Below are 23,401 nucleotides of genomic sequence, written 5' to 3' on the forward strand. Positions count from 1 at the left end.
TTTCAACACACACCATGGATGCATTCATTAAAAAAAAGAAGAAGAAGAAAAAGCACTGAATAAATTCCAATTTGGCATGATGATGTGATGTGTGGCCTTGTGTGCATGGAAACTCTCACCTATTGGCACTTGCAATTTTAGTATCATGTAATTAAATTGATTTTTTTGTCAAGTCAGTTTTAAACTATGTCTTTGAGGTAAAAGGCCAGTGCATTAATCCACTGTGGTATTTATTATTTAAATACTAATCAAGAGGTCAATTAATGTTTTCATTGCTTTTGTAAATGAGTGATGGAGTACTGCTTGGAGCTTTTGGGAGAGTCTCCTGTTAAATAGGAATCTGATTTCATTCGTTCTTTTCAGATGCCTATAAATGTATTTATTATGCAGTTCTTACATTCTATGTAGTAAATGGAATGTTTCACTTCAACAATCCCTATACTGCACATCCAAAAACTCAAGCTTCTCAAGTATGCTAGGATTCTAGTTCCACTCTTCAAGTCCATATCTGTTTTGCAGGAAAAGATTGTGATGAATATACAGCTGATATAATTGTAAGAATGAAAGTCTCTCCGTGTGCCAGACATAAACTAGGAAGTTTCTATTTGATTCACATCATCTAGAATACTGAACAGAAGGGGAATTAAGGTGGCAAGGGATGATTAGCCACTTTGATAAAATTGATACATGTATATGGAAAAACAGATTTTGATATATAGATTCCTGATTTTACTAAACACCTATTTAAGCTCTATTCCCCCACACACATTAGGGATAGCATTGTTTAATGTATTTTCTGTTAAAGCCAGACTCAGTTCCTTTATCCTATGGGAGTCAGACTTGAAAAGGTACTTTATCACATAATTCATAACATACTTCTCCTCATGGTTATCTGTTTCATCATAAACTGTAAAATGCTCCTGGCCCAAAAGTATGCTGGCTCTCTTAGCTAGGAGATGCCAGATATCAGCATAGGAAAGGACTTGTTCAAGATCTTCATCCTAGCACAGTCTTGCTCACTGTCTCTTTAGCAGCTGTTACTTTTCACTGTTTCCTTTGGTCTCTTGTGCAAAGTGGAAAAATCAGATAGACAGACACTGTTGTATCTGTTTCTGTGAAGAATATATAGAAGTTTTTTGAGAAGTGATACTCAATTTCTGCCTACTGCTGCATCTGGGAACAAGGTTGTTTGACCAGCTGAAATCTTACTTCATTACTGCCTCTAATCCTATACAAGTAAGGAAGAGCTAGTGACATGGCCTAGAGCCTCTTACATTTTTTCAAACACATTCTTCAAGTTAGGTCTCTAGTATTGCATAGACTAATTGGGCAGTTGGAATGGATTCTTTTACCTAAATGGCAAACAAAATATATTTCACTGTGACATTTTAGTGATCAAAACTGGTTTTTAAAATGCCATGAAATACAGTTTTGAAGCCATCACTACAGTGCTGATAAATAAAACAAAAAGAGAAATACATAGTCTGTCTTGCAAGAGGGAGCTTGGGAAGAATTTGAAGAATTTTAGACCCTCATAATAGAAGCTTTACCCCAATAGAGAAAAGAGTAGGAGCTAAGCATGACCCTTCAAAAAGACATGGAAAAAACCATGAACACTGAATAACAGGGAGCATATCTGAGCACTGTGGTTATGCTGAAAGATGACAGAAAATTTCCTTCATGTACTTTGTTTAAAACAAGCCCTTTTACTTAAGTCAAGTTGCAGACTGTCTGCCTCTTCTTTGACCTTGCTCATCTAGTCCTCAACTGTGATGTATGAAGTGTGAAGCAAGGTGCTGAAATGCAAATAGGACTACAAATGAGGATCACTTATGTGCATGTGATGCTGGGATCTTCAAAGAGGCTCTAAAAGCAAACCTACCACAGAAATCCAGCATTACTGCTACTCATCAAGACAGGCATGCACTCAAGGCAATCAAGTAGGTTGTCTGCCTCTTAGCAGAGGTAGTTAATTGACAATTCTCCACATCCATTTGAAGAAGGGTGCTCAATAATAGGATTTGCTGTCCTCATATAAGGGATGCAGCTTCTTCACTGTGCAACTGGCTTTTTTTTTTTTACATTGGACTTTTATCTGAAACTGAAGCTTTGAAGTCCAGGGTCCTGCTGTCAGGGCTTATTTCCTTTATTGGCTTTTGCTCCCTCTCAGACTAAGGCAATACAAAAATTGAAACTGACAATTTTTCATTACTAATATATTTTTTCATCGTTTTTGAACTTCATATTCAAAGGTTTCTTCTCACAGGAAAAGAAAATCACATGTTTAGTTTATATTACAGTAACACCCCAAAGCTTGCTTTGAGCCAAGTGCAATATGATGCTTTTTAAAAAACAGTTTCAGCTCCAGAGGCCTTGGAGTTTTATTTTATTTTATTTCTAACAGTTCTATTTCTGAGTGTGCTGAGTGCTTAGCCAAGATGTGATCTGATAAATGACGTTCAGAATATGACTACTGCTAATTAGCAACTGTTAAAAACTGAAAAGATACATGGTACCAATGCTTGAATGCCAACAGAGAGGAGGTCTTCCAACATGATGAGAGGTTATTCACAGGTTTGCACTGGTTCCCAAAGCAAGCCTATTGTTGTTGGCACCCATGCTGTAGGGACAAAGATTTTACTGGCTGTGTGCAGGCACTAAGCCATCCCAACAGATGGCTTCTGCTGTGGGTAGAGCATAAGTGTTGTATGCAATATGTTAGGGCAGTGATGCCCACTTAGGACAAGTGAAGTGTGTGCCTTGCCTTGATTTTTCACACTGCCGTTATTGACTCAGTTCTGAAGCCAAAGCATTTTAGAAAACCTGCTCATACAGAGAGTTTTAGTATTCCTGGACTTTGCAGAGAGCTTGAGAGGCAAGAAAGGTAACAGTAATGACAATCCCATCTCCACCTTTCATCCTTCAGCTGGAAGAATACAATGGTATGAGTCAAAACCTTTTTGTTAGGCCCGCCCAGGTTTTTAAACATGTGAACAAGGGGAGGAAACCATGATAGTCCCTGTACCTGAACGAAAACACATGTGGACAACTGAATCTCTAGTGCTTTCAAATGAGAGAGCTTTCTGCTGTACTGTGGCAAAGTAGGTTTATATACTGGGGGTATTTTGGGTAGATGTACTAGTAAGAAACAGAACTTTACCAAAATAATTTCTTAAACGACAGCAAACCAGCTGTTTTATCATGAGATTGGTTACTATTTATCTGCTTCATATTTATCTGGGAAAGTTATTTTCCTTAGAACAATGACAATTTTAACTTTCTTTCAAATTATACAATAACTGTGCAGTGTCATCGGTGATGAATAATACATGACTAGTACAGCACACGGCATAAGAACAAATGGTTTCCTGAACAGCCAGATCAATAAAGTCTGGTCTCCTAAGGATTTGTTTCTTGCCTCCTCTCCCAGCAGTCACATTGCCCCAATTTGGTGCTTGCTCTTCTCATAATCTCTACATTGTCTGCACTGTAATGCACTATCATCAGTTCTCCCATGTTTTCCTTGCATACTGAAAAGTTTCAGCTTTCTCCTGTGTCTTCTATTTGCCATTGTGGAGAGGCTGGTTGGCTGGGAGTCCGCTCGTGCTTGTGGGCAGTCTCCAGCTATATATCTGTTTATTTGTCAAGCAGTCCAAACAGAAAGGGACTTGCCTTCTGGAGTAAAAATAGGATGTTCCTCCTCTGAGAAATTTACTTGACATTCAAATGCTAAAAGCAGGACTGTGATCACAGATCTTTTGTTCACACAGAAGACCAGACAAATAGTGACTGCTTTTGCGCTTAAATCTAAAATACTCATTTTAATGTATTATCCTACCTTTGAAGCAAGTACTGCAGCTCACTTTTTTTTTTTTTTTGCTACTTAACATATCATGTTAACATTTTATTGCCTTCAAAATGTCTGATTATTATGCTTTATGCTGTGTACAGAAGCACCCCCTGACCCTCTTCCCTTGCTTTTCAACAAAGATTTACTAGTAAAGGCTGAAGTGCATAACAATGTTAGGAAGGCTTCATGATTTCCAGTATATCATGCTTTGAGCATTTCTTCTGGTTTTATTACTTAACTGTGCTTTCTAAAATAACTGTCTGTCATTGATCCAAATGTAATGTACCTCTAATAAATATTATCGTTTCATTTTTATGATATTTAGTCCAATATGCAAAATTTGCAACCATCATTTAAAATAGGGGTTTCCTTCAGGAGTGTGAATATGAAAGGCATTTTCCTATTCAGCTGAAATGATATAGATCATAAATACAAGAACAAAAAGGAAATAACTGTGATCAAATTGAGTTGTGAAACACATCCTTCTTATGAACCCTTGTAATTCATTGCTTGACGAGCTCACCCTTATTTAACTAGAACCCAAGAGACAGTATTCCAGAGACAGATTGAAAAGCTCCTTACTGTATACCTTGCTGTGGAACACGATATTGTATAAAACTTCTAACATCATTAGATTACAGGTAGCTTGTTGAAGTCAATAAAGACAGAAGCTGTTTTCTGATGTTTGTTTCACTTGAGAAACTTATTCTTGGGTTGTATTGATTCATTCTGATGTATGGTAGCAATACCATGAAACATTCTAGTCTCCAAGTCCGAACAAAGGTTATTTGGGAAACTTCATATATTTGTCTTACCATTTTATGTGATTACCTATGAAAAGCAAGTCTTATGTTTTTAATATAAATAGCCGGGCATTGTCCATCCAACAGTTTCAATGCTGAAACAAAATGTAAATCCATTCACTCTGACATATGAAGAAACAAGCTTTGTTTCATCATTGATTTTTGTTTATGTTTACAGTTCATCAATGGGAATGTATTTCTGTAATGCACTCATCTGTGAAATTCAACATGTTTTAATCCACAACTTCATCTGTTTAGTGTTTTGGACAAACAATGGGTATACCTGTCTTGTAATAAAGACAATGTGTGAAAATTAACTACTCTAAAACCTCACTCATTTTAAATAGAGGTTATTTATCTAGGTATTTATAATTTGCCTTCCATATTTTTATTCTTTTCTTAACAAAATCCTGTATTTTAGGAGGGAGAAAACCTTATTTAATCTAAGACAAAAATGTTACAGTTTACTATATCAGTTAGATTGCTGAGCATTCTTTCCTCTGTACTCTTAGAGGTTGCTAAAGACACAAAGAACAGGTAGCTGCAGAGTAATTAAGATGTTCAGAGCTTAAATCAGACAATTAGTTAGTTTTATATCTACCCATCTAAGCAGAATTCCTACTGATTTAAACTAGGCCTATTTCCACTAGTTTCCCTATGGAATACATTTGAAGAAGAGAGATGGAGTTAAGCAGGGGTCAGATCCACAGCTAGATGGAATTCTTGCCATGGATCCACATAAATCTTTAGAAGGCTTAATCCTTGCTTTGAGCAGTACTGAGTAAAGGACTGATAATCAAAAGCAATGCCCCATAAATTGCTGGCCACTGTGAACTGAACCACATCTTCATAAATGATTGTGAATTCATTTGTAACTCTATAGGTTAGAATAATCAATATGAATTGGACTATGACATTTAGTAACATACATGCAACATTTTAGTATGGAATAATTCAAGACAGCACTTGGCAAAGATTAACAAGCCTGATCTAACTAAATTTATCCACTCCAAATGAGGTCTTTAATAAGATTTGGATCCTGTGTAATTAACTTTTGCCAAAATTATGCTTCATCTACTGGCATTTCATACAAATCATAATGATTTCCCAAAGATATAAAACATTATAGCCCCATACTCAGCATTCTAGTTTTTCAACTACTTGGAAAAGTAAAGAAAGCCCTGAGAATTTTCTTGAGGAATCCTTGAATTCTTATTTTTAAGGGCAGTTAATAACACAATCCCTTCAATACTCCACTCACTTGAATACAATGCAAATCTCTAGAGAGATCATTTAAGAAAATGAATGATACAGAGCTACCACATGAAATTCAGAATATGCTGAATGGGCTTTCTGAAAGAGCTTTTTGATATATATAAAGTATTACAGTAAAATCTCTTTAGTGAATTAGAATTTTCCATCATATCACACCGAGAGCCTTACAATGTGGAACAAAAAAGGTATTATGTTTGATTTGGTAGGTAAGAGGAATTTCTATCTATAAATCAGAAACTGACTGAATATGACACATATCCCAGGTACCTTTGGGGAACATAAAGCTGTGAAATGTTGTTAGAGTGTAGTGGTATACTTAATTTTTACTATTTTAGTAATATATTCCCAGGTTTCATTAGATGATAATTCTTTAAAGGAAATTTAATTGTTTCAAATCCTTTCTGATTCTTACCTGTACATGAAAAGACACACTGCAACTAAGAACAATTTCAGAATGACACAGTATTTAACTGTTTAGTTTCTCTGTCATTTCTTTCTTATGCCAAGGAGCTTGAAATAAGGCGCGTTTCAAACTGGCACTTGAGTTGAACACAGGTACTTTAAATTGGAAAGAACGCATGTAGGAAATCATTCTCAGATTGTGTAAGTATTGAATGCGTGCTGGCCTAATGTTTTTCATCCTTAAGCTTTGCTGAAAGACCTTTCAGTACAAAAGCACTGAAGGATTATCTTCAGTGGGACTATTTTAAAGAACATTTATATTGTAAGTTGTTTATGGTATTAAAAATGAAGGCAAATAAAGACAATATATTGGTATTTATTTACTGTTATTAATTTAATACATTTAATGTTGTTCCATGTATATTTTATACTTTGATAAATTGTATTTAGTCTTTCTCATAATGGCCTTGATAATGAAATGCATAAACTGCTATCATCTCAACAGCATAGATAATATACCTTAGTCTTTACTGAGATTCTTCTCTGAATGCTTTTTATGAAGGAATTCATTGTTTTGGAAAAGAATATTAAATATATTTCATTTAGTAGCTAATATTAATTATATAGATTAATATATTCCATTTTAAATAAAAAGTATCAGTTATGTAGAACTTTTTTCATTAATGTTCCAGGAAAGTAGTGTTTGTTATGCTAATGGCAGCATATTTTAGTTAAATCTGTTAATCTAGTATACTTGCCAGAATAAAAAAGAAAATTTATAAAGCAAATAAAATAGAGGAAAGGGTCCACCATTAAATGTATGATACAAACATCAGAGTAAGATTTCATTTCCCCAAAGAAGATAATCGTTTCTACTTCTCTGAAAAACTATTTAAATTAGGTCTCATTAGCCTCAGTGGTTGGTGCTCAAGGTGTGCTGCTAAGTTTGCTAACCTTTTGATTAAATCCCCAGAGGTCTCTGACCTAGTTCTTCTGTGCTGACCATCTAAAACATGTTCTGATGCATACTGTTGTTAAGATAGTCCCAGAACCAGTATAATTAGTGAGCCTTAAGCTATTTAGAGCTTGAAAAGGCAAGAAACCATTCATATGGAAAAACATGCCTGGTGTTTCTTCAAAAGGAATCAACAATCACCACTGCAAGCCTAGGAGCCTTTAATATACGTTATAAGACTACTTTCATATTTAACTCTCTTTGCTTAAAAATACTGAAGTTTATCAGTAAAAGAAATTGTGAAGACAAGAATGGGCGCAGAACCAGATGTTAATAATGATCTGAAGAAAGGACATTAGAGGTTCTAATTGTCAGTACATTTACAAAAAATTGTTATTTAAGTCTGTCAGGAATAGAAAATGCTTGCATAGTATTAAAATATCTGAGGCTTGGTAGGTTTTCCTGCAAAGAAGTAGTCATCTCTGACTAAATAAGAAGAAAGTTCTTCTGGGCTTTAAGCAGTGTGCACTGAACATTACAAATTGTGCAGGTCACAATGTGGCTTGTCCATCAGTCTGATTTATATGGTTTGGGTTGAGAGGGACCTTAACGATCATTTAGTTCTAAGCCCCTGCCACAGCCAGGGACACCTTCCACTAGAGCAGGTTGCTCCAAGCCCCATCCAACCTGGCCTTGAACACTGCCAGGGATGGGGCAGCCACAGCTTCTCTGGGCAGTGTGTTCTTCACACTGATCTGAGAGCCCAGGAAGCTGACTAGTGACTCAGTGGCAGTTAGTGTCTGGAAGTTCTCGGTCCAGCTGAGACCAGCTACTCCCTTTATCTGCTGCAGTATATTTTCTACATGTCACTTTCTCTCTGTTGTATCTGCTTACAAGAGAACTGCTTCTGAATCTAGGTTTGATGAACACTGCCAGGAGAGGAAAGAATGAGGGATAAGGGCTGGTGGGGACCTTGGGGGAAGGCCGATAGTCGATGCCACACAGCTCAACAGCAGGAAAAGCAAGAGGGTAACTCTGAAGCATGCCAGCCATCCTCCATTGGACAAAGACCCTTGATTGAGAGCAAGAGTACAGGGCCAGGACTTACACACTTATAATAGAGAATTTATCAGCTTAGAGCCATTAGCAGGTGCTTGAGGAGGAGAAGGAAACAACTCCAATACTTTATCAACTCATCATTCCTTCCCTCCTCTTCTGCTCTATGTACCTGGGGACATGTAGAGAAGACCTTTGCTATGACCAGAGTAGTACATATAGTAAGGGGGCACAGGAGAATATGGAAATTGATTATGTCTCTTATGCCTCAGGATGAAAATTTAGGATAAGTCTACTAGTTAAGAATTTCTTTAACATAGAAATCTGCAGTGTTATTTTTAAAGAAACACAGATCAATACTTATAAAGCAGAAGACTGCATAAAATATATGTCATTTCATGGCTCTCAGTAGCTTATAACCATCTCTCTTTTGGACTTCTACTTGTATACAGAAAGGTACAGAACACATCCAGACTGTTCTAGTCATTCTTTTTTTCATCCCCAGACCCATTTTTCTTTTATCCATACTGTTTTCTTCCCTGCCTGTTTGCAGTGGCACTAAGAAGACAAGCTCACTGACCTAGCAGGAAATACAGACTAAATAATTTATAAGGAGCTCTGTTGCAGTGAAAAGGCAGGCCAACCACTTACGCTCTCATAACTCTTCAATGTTGCTCCATTACAGTAGAAGAGATGAGTGGCCAGTGGGTATTTACAGTGCTTCAACCACTGACTTCTATGTAAGTTATCTAAAAATATTCCACTTCTATAGAATATTGCCCTTAATTCCAAACTACAGGTTATTTCACAAGAGAGGCTCATTATAACCCAAGTCCCAGACCTGCCTGTGCATTCTGTGTGTATATGTTGGAATCAGATGGCTTCAGAAGAATCCAGAATAACTTTTAATTCCATTGATCTCCTCTAGTAAAAGGATAAAAAAAACCCCACTGATTCTGAGATACAGAATAGCAAATTCAGAAGAGGCTTTTATCTATTTATTTTAAAAACTTGTAAGAGAAAGACTTCAAATCTCACTTTAACCATACTGTTGAATTATAGATTTAAAATCTACTACTTTCTATTATTTGAGTGCTCTAACATAGTCCTGAAAGTGTGTTCTTTATCCCAATGGGAAAAAAAACCAAACAAACAAACAAATAAACAAGCAAAAACCCATATTAAGAAATGCTCCATACCTATCAGGATTGGACTCTGTACTGTCTTGGTAGAAAAAAGAAGGAAACTACATTTCGAAAGCTGCTAGAGGATTTAGGATCCTATGTTGCTCTGCTTGGCCTCATAACCTTAACCCAGCTTTTAGTCATGTTTTGAAACCTTCCCACGCACAGTATTTATTGGATCCATGCTTGCTGAAGTAAATGGACTGTAGTTGGATGATCATTTGATCAGTCTTACCATGAACAGATGTGTAATGTCTAGAGAGAAATAAATATAAGCAGCAAATGATTGTAGTGAATCATAATTTCTCACTACATTCAGTTCAAGCTGTGTCCTGACAGATGTACACCACTTTCTAAAATTGTGATAACCTGCAAGTGCCGGTGCAGAGCCTATCACAAGGACACAGTTTTAGGAATGCTAATACAGCCATTGCAAACTGCATCACTTTGATACGCTTGTCTGCCTAAATACAGCAGTCCCTCTTTGATCAGGTTGCCAAAATAAATGTGTCATGATGCTTTTTCTTTATCTCAGTAAAGCTTCTGCACAGCAAATTTTAAAAGCATGTGCAGCTACAATAAGAATTTAACCTTAATACAAGGACATTTTCTAACTAAATACGTAGAAAACTCCTAAAGATGCCACCTGGGTTTTACGAAAGAGTTAATTCTTATTATCATTAAAGCTAGCTGCATCCACTTTTCAGATAACTTTTATAGACTTATTAAAAAAGAAATCTATGTGTATTCATTCTAGGTATTGTATTTGCAGTCACGTGGGTTTAAAAAAAAATCACTTATCATAGAATCACAGAATAGTCAGGGTTGGAAAGGACCTTAAGATCATCTAGTTCCAACCCCCCTGCCATGGGCAGGGACACCTCACACCTATATCCTCTCTATTCTGTTTTCCTCTGAGTCCCTGTTCTCTTTTTTTAGATCAATATTCAGCACGTTGGCAAACACAGAAACACAAAGGCAGCTAGCCTGACACACTTGTTTGCATGCATGTGAATAAGCTTGTAATTAACTTACGTTGACATATCAATTAATTATTTCATAGAGCACTTAAACAGCACAAGTATATTCAAACACATTTGTATGGCAAAAGCATATTCTTGACAATAACAAGAGGGCTTTACAATTCTCGGTTGTGATCCTAGAAGAAAGAGCAAACAGCTCCTAATCTCAGCAGTTGTTTTTTGTCTGTATCTGGAAAGATAAAGCCTCTTCCTTCTGGAGTTTAAGAGCAATCAAATAATCTTGGTGTTTCTCACATGCTATTATCTTTTTCAAGGAACATTTTTGGTTAAGAAAATAGCTTCAGGTAAGCTTCAGTTTTGCTTAAGATCAACAAAGCTTGTTTTTTTTTGTTTGTTAAAGTTCTTGCACTACAGAATCACAGACTGCTTCAGGTTGGCAGGGACCTCTGGAGGGCATCTTGTCCAATCCCCATGTTCAAGCAGGGCCACCTATAGCTGGTTGCCTAGAACCATGTCAAGATGGCTTTGAAATATCTCCAAGGATGGAGACCACAACCTCTCAGGGCAACTTGTGCCGGTGTTCTATCACCCTCACAATGAAAAAGTGTTTACTGATGCTCAGAGGGAAGGAGGCAACTGCCTGTGTTTATGTCTATTGCCAATGCACACTCCTGAAAAGAGCCTGGTTTCATTCTCTTTTCACCTTCCCTTTAGGTATTTATATACATTGAGGAGATGAAGTAATTACAAACTTTAGTGAACTTTTAGCTAAATACTGTCTATTTCTTAAGAAGCTAAAAAATGGCTCCCTATGCTGATCTTCTCAAGTGAAGCCTAGATTATGACTGCCCAGCTGTCAGAAAAGCGCTACAAGTAATCTCACTTGGTAAGGAAAATGCACACTTCCTTTACATAAACAGACATTTCCTCTGAAAGTTCATCATCATAAAACCTTCTCTTTGGGATGATTATACTGTTTACCCGGCTTCTATACCCTTATGTGATCTTGAGTTCTGAAGACTTTCTATGAGGGGCTTTCTGTAATCAAAGCACTATTATTATAGAGAATCTCTTTTTTTCCTTCATATCTTCAATACATTCTTGAAAAACCTCAGAATGTGGGAAAAAAATTATAATTAGTTGTTGAATATGATATCTATAACAGCTTCATCTTTATTTGTTTATATAGAGAGGGTTTATTTAATTTCTCATTGTATACTGATTATTTTGGTGATGTAATGGATATAATTTTATTAAATTATTTTTAACAAACCCAGAAGTAGAAGTATTTCTATTTATGCATATAAGCTTTGCACAAAATTTCTGTTATGCCATGGGTGATATTGTGTGCTCAATAAGAACTGAAAATCATGTTGACAACAATCTGTGTGCATAGGATGCAACAGTCACACTATTACCACAAATTCCTACAGTATCTTTTCCAGATAAGCTTTCTTTCTATTTTATATATTTGATAATGATCTGAAAGGTATAATTAAACAACTACAATTTGGAGAAAAAGATAACCCCTAATCCATTTTCAGCGTCCTGTCATGTACTTACTCTTCAGTAAGAATGGTCACTAAATGCTATACAATACTTGAGCATTGCACAGTAGTTTTTACGAAACAGGCATCCTCTTCCTCCACCATTCATGCTAAATTTGTCATTTGAAGATTTGTAAGGAATCCAGAACACTGAGTTTTTAACGAGTTTATCAGTAAGTTCATTATCCTTCCACCTTTCTTTTCCTTTTTGTTGTGCTTCCTTGTTAAAGTTTATCATTTCCATTGATGTGAAGACTGCTATATTATCTATTTGTTTTTTAGCAAGAAATTGAAGAAAAATAATGGCATTTGAATGATGAAAGACCTCATTATACACCAGAGTACAAGTAAACAATCTTTCTGAAAATGAAGCAAATTATACTTTGCTATCCAAAAGTTTAAACCTACTGAGAAGCGGTTTGGTTGCCTTGGACAATACTTAACAGAAGGAGCAAAATCTTGCATTTGGCTTTGCACTAATCCAGAAACAAGACAGAGAAATTTACTCTGCTAAAGATTAGACAGGAATTAATAGAAAAAGTAGTTTTTCAGTGCGCTTTGACTGAGTAAGCAATGAAAACAGGAGAATGAAGCAACTGGAGTTTAGAACCTTACAAGAACTGATGGGAATAAAAAGAAGAGTCTAAGGTACAGAATCTAATTAAAAAGCTAGTGCAGATTTGGAAGAGATTATTTCATAATATTCATAGCTTGAATAAAAAGATTCGGGTTTTACTTAGGAGTGAAGAAGAATTTGGGATTCTCTGCAATAAACAAAGCAGCAGTGACTTTTAGTAGTAATTTTTCACTGTGCTTTAGAAAGTTTCAAGCAGAAACCCTGAAAATAATATGTTGTCCAGTAAATTGTACCATAGAAAACCATCTCTTTTCTTATACAAGGGTCACTGAAAATCAATACAGCTCCTTCTAAAGAGCTCTCTACAATGTTTTAACACTTGTAGGTGATGGTTCAACTTGTTACGGTTTATGGATAAATAACACACAAGAATCACACACAGAGGCATATAAAACACTGAAATAAATGGTAGCATCTGATATTTGATTTGCCAAAAATAACTCTGGATCTTCTGCTGGATGCTGATTTTTATTTTCTTATTCAGTGCTGATGTATGAAGCTGGGATGCTGGGAGAAGAGTTGTGATTATCAACAGCATTAAAAGCAGAGATCAGTTTTGATGGGAAACCATAATTGAATAGATTTGTTGGGGTTTTTTTTTTGAACTCTCATGTATTGGGTTCAACACCATCTCTAAAGACATGCTTGTATCCAAGCAGGGACATTATGGTCTGGATGTGTGAACCCCAGATGGGTAAAAACTTGATGCTTCATCATCTCAGAAGGTAATGGCTAATGCTCTGCAGCCTACCTGGAGGACAGTACAGAGACTGTCCTGGGACCTGACTGGCTTAACATCTTTATCAGTGACCTGAAGAAGATGAGGGAGAGCATGCTTCTCATGATTGCTGCCAAAGCCAAACTGGGGGAACCAGTCCACAAACCCAACAACAGGGCTGCCACCTGAAGAGAACCAGACTGCTGGAGGAATGGGCCAACAGAGACCCCATGAAATTTAACATGGACAAATGCAGAGTCCTGCTTTGAGAAGGAAGAACTGCCTGCATCCACACAGGCTGGGGAGCAGCTCTGGCTGCTGTATGGCTGGGGAAGGCTCTGGGGCTCTGGGCCAGCAGCAAGCTAAGAGAAAGCCAGCAGCCTGCCCTGGCAGCAGTGATGGCCAGAAGCAGGATGGCTGCATGAGTGCAAAGGTGGTAGATCAAGTATAGGGCTTATCCCTATCTACTCAGTGTTCATCTGTGTTGTGGTTTAAGCCCAGGCCGTAAATCAGAACCACGAAGTCCACTCCCCCCCCCCCCCACCTTTCTTCCCTCCGCTTCTGGAGGGACGGGGAGGAGAATCGAAAGAATGCAACTCCCACGGGTTGAGATAAGAACAGTTTAATAACTAAGGTATAACACAAATCACTACTGCTACCACCAATAATAATAATGATAAGAGAAATAACAAGGAAGAGAATACAACCGCTCACCAACCGGTACCTCGCCCGCACCCTGCCATGATCCAGCCCTTCCAGGAACTCTTCCTTCTACATCCTGGGCATGACGCGCTGTGGTATGGAATACCTCTTTGGCTAGTTTGGGTCAGGTGTCCTGTTCCTGCTTCCTCCCACCTTCTCCTCCTCCCTGGCAGAGCATGAGACTCACAAAGTCCTTGGTCAGTCTAAACATCGCTGTTATCAGCCCTGTTCCCAGGCTGAAAGTCAAAAACACAGTGCTGCAACAGCTACTAAGAAGGAGGAAAAATGACTGCTACTGCTGAACCCAGGACAATCTGGAGTACTGCATCCTATTTTGGGCCTCTTGGTCCAAGACAGACATTGATAAACTGGAACAAGTTCAACAGAGGATCATCAGGATCACTTGCTGGGTGTCTGAGGAGCCAGGGCTTGTTCAGCCTGGGGAAGATGCAGTTATATGGGGGATCAAACAACCACCTGCCCACACTGACACAGAGGTCACAGAGGAGATGGAGATGCACTCTTCACAGTGGTGCGTGACAGGGTAAGAGACAACAGGCACAAGTCAAAGCAAAGAGGTTCAGACTGAATATAAGCAGAAGCTTTTTAACTTGTGCTGGGAGTGGAGCAGGTTGCCCAGAGAGCCTGTGCCAGCTCTGTCCTTGGAAGTTTTCAGGACCTGACTGGATCAAGCTCTGAGCAGCCTGGTCTGACCCCATAGCTGACGCTGCTTGGCGCAGGAGGTTGGACTAGAGACCTCCAATGGTTGCTTCTGACCTGAATTACCCTGTAAATCCATGATCCTCTATAGTAATTATTGTGAAAAAATGAACAACAATGTTAATATCTGACTTATAAGAAATTCCCTTTCAACATTCTTCCTTTTGTATAATACTCAAAGTGCATTATTTTAGACACAATAAGTGTATGTTTATTATACAGTGAATTTCACTCCTATGCATGTAATGAAACCATGTTTGCTACTGATTTCCTACATCTTTAAATAAAACACACTTCCTAGCTAAAAAAAGACTAACTTGTGTAACAGGCCTTGATGAGGATAGGGAGTGATCTCCTCTTACCTCTCTCATCCTGTGATAATTCATACTCTTTTGACCTACTGGCAGAAATTTGCACTTCTTAACATCTTCACAAATTGCTTTGCATACTTAATTCATTGAACTGACAGCAGTGTCTGAAGGTAATTTGCTCTGTCTTCATTCTTGCTTGGAGGCCCCTCAGTAAAGAAGCCTCTCATCAACTCCACGGGTTCTAGTCTGTGACAGTCCAAATGGAAAAGAGAAAGTATAATATGCTGCAAATGCCTTTTGTTTTGATTTTACTTGTCTCACGATTAATTAGGAATACGCAAACTCAAGATTAAAGTGCTCATCCTGGGGAATCAAATCTAGTAGCCTATCATGGCCTATCACAAATGTAAATCTTCAGAAAGGACGTTTCAAATTCCTTTCTGAAAACTGCTCTAGAGTCTGCTCCTGTTAAATATCCTAAATTGCTGCCCTAATTTAACTAGGGCCCATTTTATGCCTGCTCATTCTTTAGTCAAGTAGTAATGTATCAGTAAAAGCTTAGAATCACCCATTATAAGAGCACACATTCTAAGCTCCTTTTGAATATAGGCTAATTACCAATAGCAGGATTTCTTCAAGTTGCATAGTCAACATGCTCTGTAGCTGATATTTTTTTCCCTATGTGTTCTCTAAGAACATAAGGCTGGTAACATATGCCAATCACATCCCCCTTTCATTAAGGCCTCTGTCAAAATAGATTTTCCATTCTCTGATTATTTTAATAGCCCTTTCCTGCACCTTCTCCAGCTCAAATTCATTTTCCTGAGATATGGTTGTTCAGAGCAATCCCCAGTATCTCAGCTATACTGACTGCTACTAATGTCACTATTGGACAAATGCTTCACAAAATGTTTTACCCCCACTCCCCCTTTGTTTGATGGTGTGTGAAGGGGGATAGGGGACAGGGGGGATGGTGTCATTTTAAGTTGGTCTGAAGGCTACCAGAAACTCAGTAACTGGTTGAGAAACATGGTATGCTGCTATTGCTTTCTGTTTTAATCAAAGCTCTGCCTTGAATTATAACACAATAACTGGAGGATTAGATTTTCTATAAACTTCTTCATAAAAACTAGCAGTGAAAGATTTATATAAGTGGGTGTCTCTGTGCTCCAATATTGCTCCTGTGTGTTTTAATTATTATTGCCTGAACATCGCTATTGTTGACAGGCAATTCTATTGATTCGTGTTATATTTACATTTATATTTTGATACAAATTAAAAAGAATCCTCAGTATTTGTTGAAGAAGAATGCTTGCAAAAAGAAGCACAAAGCTGAAAGGACCTTTCTGACAGCTTAGATTGACATGGCAAACAGAGATTGCTGATAGACAGGAGCAGGGGATTCTCTCCTTCTTTCTTTCTTCTCTTTTAAATAAGCATAACAGTACCCATCTGTTCCTGGATTTAGAATGCAGATGTACTCTAAGAAGTAACTTTGTAAAACTGGTATCACAAGGCTCTGTGCTCATTGTCCCAGTGACTCTAGAGCACACTTGCTCAGTTGGCAAGTTTTAAAAACAGAGGAAGACTATGAAAAAGGTCTTAAAAGTTAGGTTTTTACATATCCTGAGATGTGAAGTAAAGAAATCTACTGTGTGTAACCACTAAGGACTCTTGAACTGCAATTAATGTTGCTGCTATCTAATCTAGTGATTCATTTAGCTCTGTCAGATATCTATTGGTTCTGCAGTGCGAACAAGCATTTGTTTTTCCGTTCAAGTTGTTGCTATGATGAACTCTACAATATGAGCCATTCCAATGGTTTACTTGGAATACTCAAACGGAAACAAAAATCTTTGTTTTATTCAGACATTGCTACTTACCTACTTCACATCTGAAATGACAGCCTCCTCCCAGCCCAAAATACCCTAGCTCTACAACCTACATCTTTTTGCATTCCATTAGAGAAATTCTGCTTTTGTTTTGTGTGATTTTTCCGCCAGTATCACTCATTCTTTCTAATCCTTAAAGATGATAAATTAGAAGGAATTTCAAATCAAATAGCAACCATTTCTTTAAAACATTCTTATGTGTCATGTTGCATATCATAGCTTTTTCTCCTGTCAGCCACAAAACCTATATGTATATTTGCTACTTCTACTAATGTGTTAGAAAACAAATGGCTAAAAAGTACTCCATTTCTCACAGGATAAGTATTACTCTAGATTTCCATCTTTGATGTCAAAGAAGTCTTAGAAGACTTCTTGAATGTGTTTTTAGAACTTCCACTTTTAAAAACAGGCATTTTATAATACACAGGATAACCCATGTAAAATTACTGGAATAGAAGAAACATCTTAGAAATTGGCACAAAATCAAGAGAGATTTCGCCTTCATTTCCTGAAGGGCTCACCAAGGGCAATCTGTCTTATTTGACATGGGACAAAGGGTGATCCACTACAATTCTCCTGATCACATGACAACATAGTGCTAAAAAAGAAACGGAGTGTGAGAAAAAGGGATGGGATCCATTGTCATGCAAAAGAACACTACTACATATTTTCAAGGCCAGGTTGGACAGAGCCTTAGGCGACATGGTCTAGTGTGAGGCATCCCTGTCCATGGCAGTGGGGTTAGAACTAACGATCTTAAGGTGCTTTCCAAGCCTAAACCATTCCATGATTCTATGTTTTCATTATTAAAATCAGGGGGGAAAAAAATCCAAGTCTAACTTTCAGTCACACATGGGAACCATGGGACTTCTTTGCATACTGCAAAAGTCTTTCGAGACAACCATTAATAAAAAAGTTTATTTGGAAAAATTTGCTTAAAAATCCATGAATCTACTTAATGAAGAGTGGTGATCCTTGTCCACAGAAGTTTAACTATTTACTGTTAATTTAACAAGCCATCATTCTGATCTCTGTGACACAAGTGATACTCTATGATCTGTTAAATGATCCCCAATATTTATGTCACAGTTGATTTAACAGGAAATGTGCTACTTCCTGGAATATAATGCATGCACACACTTCAACGGCACAGCATAATGCAATCTTAGAGATTACTCTACAACCATTGATTATGTAGAAAATAACTGAGGCTTGTACTTGATGCTTACTACCCTTGTACTATCCTGGGGAGGTAAAAGAAGCCCATGAGCTAAGTGTGAATGGTGGCTTCACTAATCAGGCCAGCAAACCACATGAGAAATCTGATATGGAGATATTAATTACTTTACCCTTTTCTTGAAAATCTACTCTAGAGGGTAAATATTAAATAAAAAAGTAGATTTAATAGTTTTAGGCAAGACAGGTATTAGCACATGCACTTCCTCAGGTTTCTTCACTCCCTGCTGCAGGGTGGTGGCTCTCAAAGCTCCTTGGGCACCAGGGGACATGATTTATCATCTGCTCCATTTGACCACTAACCACAGGTTTTCTCTTGGAAATCCTGACTTCATTTAAGACCTTTCCTTCTATGAGGTATTTGGTTTTGTTTTGTTTTGCAAATTCTCCATCTCCTCAGTTCCTCCAATATCTGATTTGGATGATTTTCTGTATTTCTCATCTCATATACAGTGGGAACTTTTCTAGATCTTTTTCCTTGCTTCTCATCCTTTTCTGTTTGTTGCTGTACTTACCCCCAAGACATTAATGAAAAAATAATGATGGGTAAGTTAAGAGTTTCTTTCCACTCTAAAATAACTGTCCAAACAACAGCCTTTGTCTAACATCTCCACAGCCTAAACTTGACAAAGATCTGAATTGCTACTTCCGTCTTCCATTCCCCTGCCTTCCTTTGTTGATCAGAAAAGATTTCATTATATTCTCTGGTGCATACTCTTATCACCTAACTCTCGTTTCAGAAGCTAGATCCAAACTGATAGAGGTGGGATTGCTTCCAATCATTTTTAGGTATCTATATCACTGACAGTCAGCTAAAGTTCCTTTAAAGTCTAGAGAAAGAGACACAAGCATGGTTATAGAGCAGTTCAGAAAACTACTTTCTATGTCATCCTTAGGGCAAATTAAATACAAAGCAAAGTATCTAATTCATGTGTTTTTATCCTATTGAATGTCACTGTGATCTGGCCTGTTCGTAGTTAGAATAGTAATTTAGATTATTTACTATTACACATCTCAACTATGCAATTAGTTTTCAGTCTGGCCTTGACAGAGTTAGCATCAGTCTTTTGTGAGATGTAGACGAGGTAATCTTTCTGGCTCATTTCTTTAAACTGATAGAGTTACAGTTAAAATTTTCGTGGTTTTTTAACCCTAAATCCTTTGCTGCATCAATCCAGGTATGTCTAGCAGATCTTTAATATGCTACCTATGTGGTCACATCAGCTTTTACATGGTTTTGATTCTTAGCATTTCTCTTTTATCAGATATGCAAGAAAAACCTTCCTATAAGCTCCTTCAGTCTAACACCAGTGTCATGCACATGGAACAATCCTCAGTGACTGCAATTCCTTTCTTGATTTGTTATTTATTCAACCACTCTCTATTTACGTTACCAAAATGATCACTTTTGGAAAGTATTTGATGTAGATGTGTGTGCAGTCTATTTGGGTCTACAATTAACAACTAATAATCAGAGTTATTAATAATATCATAGTTAGCTATCAAGAATATTATAGTTAACATCTAATAATATAATAATCAAGTAGCAATATTATGTTTAATAACTACAATCATAATGATCGTAATTATTATTTTAATCATAAAACCTGATTATCCCCAAAAAGTACATCTCATTACACTATTAATTGGGGAGATAAAAAAATATCTAATTTGGTCCTGTCACATACATGAGAAGTCAAATACAAGTTCATCATTTTCCCATAATAGCAGTCTTGAAATTAACCTACTCCAATCTTCACGTGAAATAGCTTGGGTTAGCAGCTCCTTTCTCCTCTTCCTGAAACTAGCTGATGTGTTTCCTGTTTGATAGGAAGGTTACTTCTTGAGAAGGTTACTTCCCAAGTGGAGACAACTGGGATAGCCCAAGATTTCTGGATTTAAAGAGGACTTTAGGAGAAGACACTGAAGCACTCTCAAAGAGTCATGTGCCTCCACTTCAGAACAGAATGAAACAGCTGCATATATTAATCCTGAAAAACACATGTGTAACGAAAAATCTGTAGGAAAAAATTATAGCCTTTAACCCTGAAACTTCCCATCCTAGTGAATGCTTTGATTATTTACCTTGCAGCTAAACTTGTATAGGACTAGAAGGAAGATATGCCCTACAGTGTATCACTACTCTTAGTATGACTAAAAATGTATTGTCCTAGTGTATAACAGCAGTTATTATCTTGTTTGTGTTTTGTCCATTCAGACACCACCTGAAGATAAATACGGGATTACAAAATAAACTGCTGCATTTTTTGCCCATTGGTCCAGACATCTTGGACTTTATCTGAGTGCTTTTAGGAATGACACAGAGTTCTGTCAGTACAAACAAGTTTCTGGAATGGTTTCCTATTGGTGAATGGAATTCTATAGGTAAGAGAGCAAAAAATCATCTAAGAATGTTACTGTAAAATCCAGGAATTCCATATTAGGCCCATATGAACAGGCCCATAAATTGGAAAGAATTGTAACTTTACCTGTGAGATTGTATTACAGTTAATGTTATTGTTAAAAATCCTTACTGATTATTATAGAAATCAGTTGGACTAATTTTAATAAATACCTCAAGGCTTTTCCATATAAACCATACACTTATAGTGCTACTGATTGCTATTACATAATGGAGAGAAAATACTGGATCATTAAATCTTTAAACATGAAAAGCTTGGTCTTTCCTTCATTTAGTGAGCAATCAAATGGAGGCACAGAAACTCCAGTTAAACAAAACCAGCCATCCTCTCAGTTTTCATTTTTGTTCAGCTTGTGTTTGCTTCTAACTTGATCTTAACTTTTGTGCTCACTTGGAAAATGACTATTGAAACACAGCCTAGAGTTCAGATCCACAGCCTCTGGGGAACTACTAGACCAGGGTTTGATTTTGTCAGTCCTCCCAAATGACCCCATTAGCCTCTGAGAGGCAGGTTAAATACCACACAGAATCCTGTCCTTGGACACAGCATGCAAATGTGATGTGTGCACCTTGATTCTGGTGAAGGATCCCCATGGGTGGACAGATGCAGAAGGGTCTGTGCTCTGCTTAGGAAGTTGTCCCACATCCCCAGGCTCAGCAAGGAGCTACTGTCTTAAATGTTGCCTTATATGTCTTAAATACTGTCCTGCAAGGTGGGGACAAAGTCTCCACTGCAGAGCAGTACTGCCTGCATCCCTTGCACCCTCTGCCTGCCATCACCTATCTATCACACTTACCATGGGGGTCCCATGCCAAGCCTCCAGCCCCTCTCCGAAACATGCCAGTAGGAAAATGTAACAGTGTCTCCCACTGGTATCTCCCTACTACTCTTGTGGCTAAAGAGGCATGTGGAGGGTTCATGCAGGGCCCCCTTTCCCACATCCTTGGGCAGATATGGAGATGTTGGGAGTGGGAATCTACCTGTCAGGCACCAGCCCCAGGCCAGGCAGGGGTGATGGGGCTGGGGGAAACCAATTGCTCCTCTCTAGGTAAAACGAAGTGACTTCAATAACAGAATCTGACTCGTGGTCCAAAGTAAATTGGTGGCTGTTTAAACACAAGACGTAGGATCATCATTCCAGCCCTGTTTTCTGAAAGCAAAAATCAAAAAATAATCAAAAAATCAAAAATAAAGCTATACCAATTTTCATTTTGCCAATATGGCGATCTCATATGCATCAGGAGCATAGACATGCCAAACTTGGTGTAAATGTTCAGAAGGTAGAAAAACCTAAATAATCCCCATGCAGCAGGGTTCATGCTATGTTTTTCTAAGAAGGCATCTATCTTCTTGACTGAAGGGATATTTATATTTCTTTGCTTTTTTACCTTTGTAGAAAATAGTACCTTAAACTGGAATGAGATTATGTATCAAGGTTTTAAACCACATGCAAGGATGATTGTGAGGGGTAGGCGATGAAAGCTACAATCATTCTGAGTGATGCATAACGGACCTGAAGCTTTATGAATGGACAAGAAATTACTCCCTCTCTTACACGTATCTTCTTGTATCCTGTAGGAGTGTCTTAGTTATGAATATCTGATTCACACACTTCTGTTAATTACGTGACTATATGCAATTTTACACAGTGTGAGCAGTGGTAGCACTAGTAACCCACCAGAAGGTATTTAAAGAACACCGTCTGATCAAATGTTCAACTCATTCTCCCTCCTTCCCTTTCCAAAAGTTGCTACCACCAGAAGAATTACCTTCATAACTTAAAGTTTATTTAGATCTAGAGTCTGCCATGTGCTGGACCAGCAGTAGTTCATGACAACCCTACAGTCGGGGACTGTGCAGCTGAGCCTGGGCTGTGGTCAATAGCGTGACTCCTGGAGCTGGGTATCATGTCAGCATGCAGCGGAGTTACAGGATTGGGTTCCTCAGAGATCGCTGCTGCAGCACACTGTATGGTGCTGCTTATCTGTGGCTTTTCCTATTTGGCCTAGAGACAAGTTTCCCTAGTTCATGCAAAGCAGAAGTCAACGAAACAGATTCTTCTCCAATCACATCTTAGTGTCATTTGCAGTTGTTTTCCCTGCTGCAATATATGTTACTTTTGTTTATAACAGAAACAAAGCAAAAACAAATAACAACAAAACCCAACCAAACAAACAGACCAAAAAAGCCATCACGAACATGTGGAAAACCCCCTGCCTTTGGCCTTTGGAAAAATTTCTCTGAGATGATATGTTACCTCATGCACAAATATTCCCACGATTTGAAGGAAAATAATGGGTTATTGTTTCAACACTAGAACAGTCACTTTAAACATTTAAATCATTGAATTGTACCAACGCACACATAAAGACAATTATCGGAGTTAGTTAAAAGGCACAATGTTTCCCAACAGTACTAACAAATGTTGAACTTCTAGGGTGATGGTGAAAGATAGATAGGTAGCAAAGATGATTAACCCCCCCTCCCCCCCCCATGTACAGGTGGTAATGGCAGATGTAGGTGGAAAGTGTCAGAAGAAGGCAGTCAAGGAATATTTTGGAAAGATGCACTCTACCTGTGTAGCCCAGTGAATTGTCGCCATTATCAGAAGTGGGGAGTGGTGTCCCGCTGTCATTCCCCCTCTCTAGGTCGTCGGAGTCTGTCGGAAATAACACCAGAGCTGCTGATGCGGTCACAGGAGTAACAG

The 23,401-nt window shown here is 37.8% G+C and overlaps 1 protein-coding gene across 1 annotated transcript in view; it reads right to left on the reverse strand.

Annotated features, from left to right (window-relative positions):
• The window catches only part of ROBO1 (roundabout guidance receptor 1), a gene marked incomplete at both ends in the record, with an annotated part of 515,624 nt that overhangs the window by 347,103 nt on the left and 145,120 nt on the right, over window positions 1-23,401 (reverse strand). Inside the window, one exon of the mRNA XM_080612700.1 lies at window positions 23,270-23,353. Coding sequence (XP_080468826.1) covers window positions 23,270-23,353 — 84 coding nt within the window. The remainder of the gene's footprint in view (window positions 1-23,269; window positions 23,354-23,401) is intronic.

The sequence above is a fragment of the Psittacula echo genome (assembly GCF_963264785.1).
Source record: "Psittacula echo genome assembly, chromosome: 3".
Classification (NCBI taxonomy): domain Eukaryota; kingdom Metazoa; phylum Chordata; class Aves; order Psittaciformes; family Psittacidae; genus Psittacula; species Psittacula echo.